General features: G+C 35.4%; 1 protein-coding gene across 10 annotated transcripts; it reads left to right on the top strand.

Annotated features, from left to right (window-relative positions):
• Positions 1-539: 539 nt before the first annotated feature.
• LOC115969627 (protein argonaute 16-like) lies at positions 540-9,230 on the top strand. Of its 10 annotated transcripts, none has more exons than XM_031089323.1 (10): positions 541-721; positions 1,642-1,917; positions 2,105-2,202; positions 2,294-2,462; positions 2,564-2,680; positions 2,758-2,859; positions 3,037-3,099; positions 3,338-3,398; positions 8,606-8,654; positions 8,910-8,988. In XM_031089323.1, the coding sequence occupies exons 2-10, from the start codon at positions 1,840-1,842 to the stop codon at positions 8,914-8,916; spliced, it is 744 nt and encodes a 247-aa protein (XP_030945183.1). In that variant the 5' UTR covers positions 541-721; positions 1,642-1,839; the 3' UTR covers positions 8,917-8,988. The 10 variants fall into 10 exon arrangements, 9 of the variants coding, with proteins under 9 accessions (XP_030945180.1, XP_030945183.1, XP_030945184.1 ...); XM_031089319.1 differs by having other exon boundaries at positions 542-721; positions 3,257-3,398; XR_004087019.1 differs by lacking the exon at positions 3,338-3,398 and having other exon boundaries at positions 8,606-8,749; positions 8,910-9,000.
• The last annotated feature ends 669 nt before the right edge of the window (positions 9,231-9,899 follow it).

The raw sequence follows: 9,899 nt of genomic DNA, 5'->3' as shown, positions 1-9,899 counted from the left end.
ATAACTTTTCCAAAACAAATAAGAAATATTAAATACTAAGTAAAGGTAGACGTGATATTCTTTATTTATTTATATGTTGGTTAGTTAAACTTGTGATAGCAATAATAATATACTAATTAGAAGGACACTTATATTATATTAAATAAAATAAAAGTTTTAAATTATTTAATAGTGTTAAATTAAAATAATTTTAGAATCACACAATTTTATATTTTTTTGGGCACAATTGTAAATTTGAATACCTATCAAATATATATAAATCCATTATTTTTCCTCAACTGCCTACTCTCTATCCCATCAGAATTACAAAAAAAAAAAAAAAAAAAAACTAACAACCAAAAAAAGCTAAGGCAAATTACGGTATTAGATTTTTTCTTTAAAAAAATTTGTAAATATTAATTAGAAGTACTTAACAATTAAGAGGGTTGTCACGTTATGTTGGGAAGGTGAAAAAAATGGATGGCTGAAACTCTTCTTACCTTTCCAATGTAATCACGTGGAGGGCTTTGGAAAAACACAAATAAAAAAATTAATACAAAAACTAATGAGTGGAGTTAAAAGAGAGAAAGTGCAGACGGGCAAAAGAAAGAGAAGTAGAAAAAGAAGAAAGAAGAAGAAGAAGAAGAAGAAGGAGAAACAGCACCAGAGGATGAAGTGTTCACCAGCACTACCTCGTCCGCCACTCCACCGCAGTTCGTCCTCCTCCCCACCACCAGACTGGGTCAGATAGGTTTTTTTTTTTTTTTTTTTTTTTTTTTTTTCTTGTTCTGATTCAACTTCATTGTAAGAATCGGATTTTGTTTTGTGTTTTGTGTTTGGATTATTTGAGATGTTTTTTGAGATTGAAGCAAAGATAGATCGGCTTGTTCTTCCCAGCAGTTGTGTTTCTTTTTCTTTTGTTTTTCTGTGTTTTTTTTTTTGGTTTTTTTAAGGATTCCCCACCCCCTCATTTTTCTTTTTCTCCCTCATTCAAGTCTCCAGCACCCTCTCTTTTTTTCTCCAGTTCGCTCTCTCTGGTTTTTTTTTTGACCAACCAAGGAAGCAGATAATAAAGAATCCAATATTTTTACCTGCGTCTTTGAACATTCTCAAATTTCTTTGTAACTCTTTGTTGTTCTTTTCAGCTCTCTTTTGTTTTTTTATTTTATTTTTATATCTCTATCCCCCTTCTTTTATTTTCTTTGTCTCCCTCATTCAAGAACGTTCCAGACTTCCAGCACTAGCAGGCGCAGTTCTCATTCTCCAGCCTCTCTCTCTGTTTCCTTTTTTTTTTCTTTTTAACTTGATTCCAGAGGGCATTTGTGTAAAAATGCCTTAAGTCCACTTTTCTCCCCCACAATTTTCCTCCCAAATGGAGGAAGAAATTTGTGGCCCGGCAGTGAAAATAATCTTCCGGGTTTTCCTTGCTTTTTTCTTCAGTTTTCCAAGCAGTGAAAAACACTGTTTTCCTCAGCATTTTCCATCCCTCCTAAAATTACCCCAACCAAACACAGTGGTAGTGTGCATTCCACACTAATTTTAAAAGTCAGCTTTTTATTTTTTTTATTTTTTTATTTTTTATTATTGTTAGATGTATTTATACGAGTTAAATATAATTTACCAATAAAATAAATAACTTTTGAATGGAATAATGACTGGTAGGTAGATGACAACTATCTAGGGGGTTTTCATTCCAATTGCTAAGGCCTTGCTGGGGTAAATATTGTTGTGAATAAAAGGTGTTGATTGGGTGTGATGGTGTGAACTCACTGGTGGATAGGTGGCTGGGGGACCTGGAGTTCAAGAAACCAGCTTCCACAATGAGATTTCGACAAGGGGCTGTGTTCATTTCAAGTGCAGATGCAGTTCTTTAGGTTTGGTTTTATTCCTTGCTATGATAACTCTGTTTATTTTTCACTTGGACTCGATCTAGCCAAGGTGAGCCCTTCACCCAAACTTCAATTGTTTTCTAAATTTCTCTGCAAGCAGCCTGTATAAGTTGAGTCAGAATTTGTTTTCTATACGGTGCCCGTTAACACAACCGATTTTATGTTAACTAAACATTGTGCAAAAGATTCCAGCTTTTGTGTTTAATCCAAAATTTCAATCTTTTGTTCATGTACAGGCTAAGAGAATGCTGAAAAATTTCATGATTAAGACTGCGCACCAGAGCATAGAATATAAAATAATTGGCCTGAGTGATTCTCGATGCAAGGACCAGTTGTATGTGCTTTGTACCGAAGAAATTTCCCCATCCTAATGTCCTTTTATCTTTTAATCTGAATTTCTTACTCTGGTTTTGCTGTTCTCCAAGATTTGATATGAGAGTGAAAAATGGTGACGGTGCAAATAAAGGTCATTCCGTGGCTATCAGTGTCTATGATTATTTCCTTCAACATTATAACATACAACTTCAATATTCTGCATACATGCCATGTGTTGATGTCGGCAAGCCAGAACGGCCCAAATATTTGCCTCTGGAGGTGTGTAAATATTTTACATGACACACACACTACTGGTATAATCTTTATGTTAGTTTTTTGCCTCTCTAAGATCTTTTGTCGTTTTGTTTTGGTTGTTTTAGCTCTGTACGCTTATTCCCGATCAATGCTACACAAAAGCATTATCTTTGATGCAGAGGGCATCATTAGCTAAAAAGTCAAGGCCGAATCCTCAGGCAAGAGTACGAACTCTGATTGATGTAAGTTTTCTTTAAGACCTGAAAGTCTATTTTGTTTGTGTTGGATGATACAATGCATATTTTTGCTTATCTGGCAGGCTGTGGGAAACCAAAAAGATGACCCTGTGCTTGCTGAGTTTCATATTTCTATAGAGAAACAATTGACTCAGGTTGAGGGCCGCATCCTTGAGACTCCAAAGGTATCAATGTTGTTGTTGTTGTTGTTGTTTGAGAGAGAGAGAGAGAGAGAGAGAGAGAGAGAGAGAGAGAGAGAGAGAGAGAGAGAGAGAGAGAGAGAGAGAGGCAGTGTCAAGGACTGTCTTTTCTTCACTTAACTATCAGTATCCTCTCTGATGGACTGTCTTTGTGATTCACAGTTGAAGGTTGGTAACAACGAAGACTGCATCCCTTGTAATGGGCGATGGAATTTCAATAGCAAGGTATTGCTTAAAGTCCATGGAATTTGAAATTGAAAATTATTAAATTGCATTCTGTAAGAGAAAGAGACTATTTTATCTTTTGTTCTCTACATAATTTTGAATTTGCTTACCTAATTTAATACTTGGTGATGATACTCTTTTTCCCCTGGCTGTGCAGAAGCTTTATGAACCTACTCGAATTGAAAGATGGGTTGTTGTCAATTTCTTGACACCCCGTGAAACTTTTCTTTTTTCACAGGAGCTTATCAACTGCGGAAGAGATATGGGCATTGTAGTCTACACCACGCGATTGTTTTTGAGTACTTATATTTATCAACCTTTCTCATATTTAATGATCTCTTTAATCAATGCAGCATATTGATCAACCATATAGGCTGATTGAACCAACAGCACACCCCTCAATATTGTTACCTATAATAAACCATCAAATAATTTTCAATCTTCGAAGTACTAAAACATTTAAAACGATAAATTCACATTATTAGCCAAATTAGCATCCTACATCCATTCCATTCACATTATTAGCAAAATTACCATCCCACAAGGACCACAACCATTCCATCACATAAACACATACAAAATACGTAAACTAATAACACCCAAACACACACACAGATATGTTCATCAATAAAACTGTGCATGCATAAGAAGATGGAATGGAGAAATATACCCTTGAAGGAAGTGACCCACACTGATCTGCACATAACTTTGGTTTCTTCTGCAAGGTGCGATTAAAGGCACTACCCTCCCTGCAATAATGTTAATTTTTTACCAGACAAAAGGGTTACATTTAGACATTTAGAAGGCTCATGAGGATGTTGTAAAGAGCTAAGAAAACTTACAACAACACAGCAACACTGAAATATACGTTGTGATCAAGACGATATTTCTAGGTTGAAACGACTGAAATATGCAGCTTTCCGAAATCCTCCTCCAGATCTGATTCTAGAGAAAAATCAAATACAACCAAATGGAGATACCAATCATGCTTCATTTCAAATATATGCATTGCTTGTTTCCACGGACGACGGATGTAGGATTGAAATAGAAGGCAGAATTTGGTACCGCCTAAGTAGACAAGAGTTGGATTATTCATATAACTTACAGTTTCTTTCATCCCAATGATTCTCTTGGGGTTGATAAAACCCCCAAACCACTCATTTTTATATAGACAGTAAGCATGGACAACTAAAAACTTATCATCCTCATTGAGCGAAGCCCAATAGAGGGTATCATCTGCACTACTACAGCTCTATTACCACGCGTAATTGGAGACCCACAACGTAGATTGATGGTCGGAGGGTCAAGTTCTGTCCAACAACGAATATAGACATCATATATGTAAACCACACAACCACTATCATAATCATAACAATGGTGGACCTTGGAGTCGGCCTTAAGGAATGCAGTCACAATAATTTGTTTAGTGCGCTGTAAAGCAGCAGAAACCATGCCAAAGGAACTAATCCGTAATGGAGGATTGGGCAATGGTCTCCAGGCTCTGTGTTTCGGGTTAAGAACCTCCATCCAAATGTATTCCTCTCTCACATCCACATATAAACCACCTAAAACATACAACTTACCGCCCAGGACAATGGTGTGATGATAAGATCTACGAACATTCATTTGAGGACCAAGCTTCTAATAACAACCATAAAAAATCCATGTCTTTGTAGTAGGGCTGCTAAGACAATATATAGATGATTTTAGAGCTACAAAGGAAAACAGTTTGTGAAGCTCCACTACGGAAAATAGACTCAGCTTTTTTTCTGTCTCTGCCTCTGCCTCTGCCTCTGCATCATCATCCGACATTGCATAATAAGGGACTGGAATAGAATACCATTTAAACTTTGCTCCACCCACCATCAAAGTCGGTTCTCGTTCTCCTTCTAATGCATTATAATCACCAAAAACTGACGGATTTGCTGATATTAGACCTTGATCTTCTTCCCAGTTGGGATTTGGGAATCGGAGGGAGAGAGAGATCTTGATTTCAGAAATTGGGGTTTGGGTTAGGGTTAGGTATTTGGGATTTGGGAATCGAAGGGAGAGAGGGATAGATCTTCACTTCGGAAACTGGGGTTAGGGTTAGGCATTTGGGATTTGTGAATTGTGACATGGCTTTACTTTGGATATTTGGCAAAGTCGGTGGCGTTTTACTTTGGATATTTATCAACCTTTCTCTTATTTAATGATCTCTTTAATCATTGCACCATATTGATCAACCATATAGGTTGATTGAAGAAAATTAAGAATTTATTAGCGCTGAACCTGCTAAGAGAGTTGAAGAAATGTTCAAACAGGTTAAAGAAGCCAGCATGACCCAGGTTCAAATCATCCTGTGTGTCTTGCCAAAGAGGAAAAACTCTGATATCTATGGTATGACTTCATTCTCTGCCTTTATTTCCTGTTGAGGATTTCCTTTTCTTCAATCTTGCAATCAATTTATATTGTTTTACATTGTCAAGGACCGCCCTTGAAAATGTAAAACAACATAGATTGATGGTAAGATTGAAGAAAGGGAAATAAAGGCAGAGAAAGAAGTCATACCATAGATAACAGAGTTTTTCCTCTTTGGCAAGACACACAGGATGATTTGAACCTGGGTCATGCTGGCTTCTTTAACCTGTTTGAACATTTCTTCAACTCTCTTAACAGGTTTAGCGCTAATAAATTCTGAATTTTCTTCAATCAGCCTATATGGTTGATCAATATGGTGCAATGATTAAAGAAATCATTAAATAAGAAAAAGGTTGATAAATATCCAAAGTAAAACGCCACTGACTTTGCCAAATATCCAAAGTAAAGCCATGTCACAATTCACAAATCCCAAATGCCTAACCCTAACCCCAGTTTCCGAAGTGAAGATCTATCCCTCTCTCCCTTCGATTCCCAAATCCCAAATACCTAACCCTAACCCAAACCCCAATTTCCGAAATCAAGATCTCTCTCTCCCTTCGATTCCCAAATCCCAACTGGGAAGAAGATCAAGGTCTAATATCAGCAAATCCGTCAGTTTTTGGTGATTATAATGCATTAGAAGGAGAACGAGAACCGACTTTGATGGTGGGTGGAGCAAAGTTTAAATGGTATTCTATTCCAGTCCCTTATTATGTAGTGTCGGATGATGATGCAGAGGCAGAGACAGAAAAAAAGCTGAGTCTATTTTCCGTAGTGGAGCTTCACAAACTGTTTTCCTTTGTAGCTCTAAAATCATCTATATATTGTCTTAGCAGCCCTACTACAAAGACGTGGATTTTTGATGGTTGTTATTAGAGACTTGGTCCTCAAATGAATGTTCGTAGATCTTATCATCACACCATTGTCCTGGGCGGTAAGTTGTATGTTTTAGGTGGTTTATATGTGGATGTGAGAGAGGAATACATTTGGATGGAGGTTCTTAACCCGAAACACAGAGCCTGGAGACCATTGCCCAATCCTCCATTACGGATTAGTTCTTTTGGCATGGTTTCTGCTGCTTTACAGCGCACTAAACAAATTATTGTGACTGCATTCCTTAGGGCCAACTCCAAGGTCCACCATTGTTATGATTATGATAGTGGTTGTGTGGTTTACATATATGATGTCTGTACTCGTTGTTGGACAGAACTTGACCCTCCGACCATCAATCTACGTTGTGGGTCTCCAATTACGCGTGGTAATAGAGCTGTAGTAGTGCAGATGATACCCTCTACTGGGCTTCGCTCAATGAGGATGATAAGTTTTTAGTTGTCCATGCTTACTGTCTATATAAAAATGAGTGGTTTGAGGGCTTTATCAACCCCAAGAGAATCATTAGGATGAAAGAAGCTGTAAGTTATATGAATAATCCAACTCTTGTCTACTTAGGCGGTACCAAATTCTGCCTTCTATTTCAATCCTACATCCGTCGTCCGTGGAAACAAGCAATGCAGATATTTGAAATGAAGCATGATTGGTATCTCCATTTGGTTGTATTTGATTTTTCTCTAGAATCAGATCTGGAGGAAGATTTCGGAAAGCTGCATATTTCAGTCGTTTCAACCCAGAAATATCGTCTGGATCACAGCGTATATTTCAATGTTGCTGTGTTGTTGTAAGTTTTCTTAGCTCTTTACAACATCCTTATGAGCATTCTAAATGTCTAAATGTAACCCTTTTGTCTGGTAAAAAATTAACATTATCGCAGGGAGGGTAGTGCCTTTAATCGCACCTTGCAGAAAAAACCAAAGTTATGTGCAGATCAGTGTGGGTCACTTCCTTCAAGGGTATATTTCTCCATTCCATCTTCTTATGCATGCACAGTTTTATTGATGAACATATCTGTGTGTGTGTTTGGGTGTTATTAGTTTACGTATTTTGTATGTGTTTATGTGATGGAATGGTTGTGGTCCCTGTGGGATGGTAATTTGGCTAATAATGTGAATTTATCGTTTTAAATGTTTTAGTACTTCAAAGATTGAAAATTATTTGATGGTTTATTATAGGTAACAATATTGAGGGGTGTGCTGTTGGTTTTTTTTCTTGTTATATTTTTATTGTGGTTTGGAATTAAGGCTTCTTCTTGTTGTTTTGTGTTTTTATGTGATTTGTTAAATAATGAATAAGAATTGGGATGAATGATGCATTTTGGTACAGTGTGGAAGTGAATAATATTGTGTGTTATTATACGATATAGAATGGTTTTGGATTGGTAATATGGTTAATGGTGTGTGAATTTGCAAGGGTTGTGGATTGGTAACATTACATAGACCAATAAAAGATTGATCTTGTAATAGCTAACATGATCGAGCAAAGTGGTCTAATTGGCCTTCTTTACTGTGGTTTAGTTGCTTTAGCATCATTGTTAATCATTGTCAGGATTTATGTCCTATTTGTAAATGCAAGGGAAAGTGAAAAAAAAATAAAAAAAATTCTTTGTTGGGTTTTATTATTTGGTACAAATAACAATGACGAATAAAAGACTTAAGTATTACAATAACTGAAACATAACATAAACAGATAAAAGACTAGTCTTATAATAGCTAATGAGTTGAACAATATGGACAATGGTCTAATAGGCATTGTCTTCCTTTGGCATAGATGCACCTTCATCATTTTTGCTCTTTCTTTAATATGGTTATTTACTTAATATGAGCAGTTGATTGATGTCACTTTCTTATTTGAAATTTTAATTTCAATAAAATGTTTTTGTTGTAAATTGTAGTAAATAAAGTATATTTATGTGTTGTTATATTAAAACTGACCATGCAGTAGTATCAATGGAGTTGGCTAACTGTACCATGGTGCATGAACTATTTTTCTGTGAAATTCTTATGATAATTGCAAATTTATAACCACCATTGAAAAATTGAATGAAATAGAATTATATACTTATTGTTAATCATATTCTCCTTTAATATGATGGCTCTATGGTCTAGTTTTGAGATACATATTTCCAATTTTGTTGTTTTAAGTTCTATTATTAATGATTAATGTAGTGATGAAATATTCTTCTCACCTATATATCGTGCTTTTGTTGATTTAGCTGGGATGTGGAGCAGACAAAGAGACCATTACTCCAGTAAGATGCTCAGGTAGAATCAGAAACCAATTCACTTGTCCATGATGACCCAACTACAAGCTCTATTTTAGTTTATGATTCTTCATTGCATAGCGAAGCAATCATATTGTGAGTAAGCCAGTAATTAGTTGCTTTGTTAGTTTGGTTGTAACACTTGTTATTGATACTGTACTGATTAGTAGTTCTCTAATTGACTATTAATTTCAGAGCCTTCTGATTTTTCTGATATGAACCAACTAACAGTAAGTTCTCCATGCCTTCTTTTCAGATTATAAGACTTCCCTTATCCAAATACCATGTCGCATATAAGCAATGCTTGAAACGGTTTGACCATCACTGCCAATGGATATCTTTTTTTTTTTTTTTTTTTTTTTTTTTTTTTTTTTTTTTTTTTTTTTTTTTTTTTTTTTTTTTTTTTGAGAAACTACCAATGGATATCTAATTTGTGGTGAAGGTGATAAGTTGTACTAAATGGTTTGGTCAGTTCATAGAATAGGTAGATATACGTGGGAAAGACATTCCTGGTACAATTTTTATCATCTCATTTGTATCTCTTCTTTACTATTGTTTCTTTTGGTTGTTGTTAAAATATTTATTGTTTCTTCTCTCTTCATTTTATTTTTTCTTCTATTTTGTGAATAGTACATGATGATACTAAAAATAAAAGAGATGCCATATGTAATTATTCTACTTGAAGCGTTACTTTTTCTTTTTTTATTTCATTCCTCAAGACCAACCCATACGATTGAGATTATGCATCGATCTTTCAGAGGAACAAGGAGACTAATTTGTTTTTTCTGCGTGGGAACTTTGATTTCATTCCTTATTGCATCTGTTGCAATTCAAAGGGCTTGGGTTTAATTTTGCATTGATCTGTACATTTTCTTCCTTCATCTCATTCCTCCTGACCAGCTTATATCATTGTGATGCATCTTGAACAAGAACAAGAGAGACTTCTTTGATTCACCTACCGCCTTTGATCGAGGGACTTGAATTGGTAAACCTTATAACAACAGACGAGAAGTAATTGGGGCACTGTAGGCAAAATAGAATATTTTTTGAAGAACAAGAATTATCTGGAGTTTGTCTTTAATCAAACAACAATTTGTTTATGATTATTATAAGCTTATGATGGTGATTGAATGCTAGGTGCTGATTATGTAGTTCAAAAAGTTTGGAATGAATAGAAAATAATTGTTGAATTATTAGGATTATAATATTTGGTATTTGTTGTTGTTTAGTTAACGCAAGGGCTATT

Source organism: Quercus lobata, chromosome 11 (genome assembly GCF_001633185.2).
Source record: "Quercus lobata isolate SW786 chromosome 11, ValleyOak3.0 Primary Assembly, whole genome shotgun sequence".
NCBI lineage: Eukaryota > Viridiplantae > Streptophyta > Magnoliopsida > Fagales > Fagaceae > Quercus > Quercus lobata.
Note: the sequence above shows the minus strand (reverse complement) of the source record. Positions and strands in the feature narration are given on the sequence as shown.

What these genes read in the sequence shown, in the direction of transcription:
- LOC115969627 (XM_031089318.1), top strand. Translation starts at nt 1,840, where the DNA reads ATGCAGTTCTTTAGGTTTGGTTTTATTCCTTGCTATGATAACTCTGTT. An exon ending in TTGGACTCGATCTAGCCAAG is followed by an intron (nt 1,918 to 2,104) that starts GTGAGCCCTTCA and finishes GTTCATGTACAG; the next exon opens with GCTAAGAGAATGCTGAAAAA. An exon ending in CCAAATATTTGCCTCTGGAG is followed by an intron (nt 2,463 to 2,563) that starts GTGTGTAAATAT and finishes TGGTTGTTTTAG; the next exon opens with CTCTGTACGCTTATTCCCGA.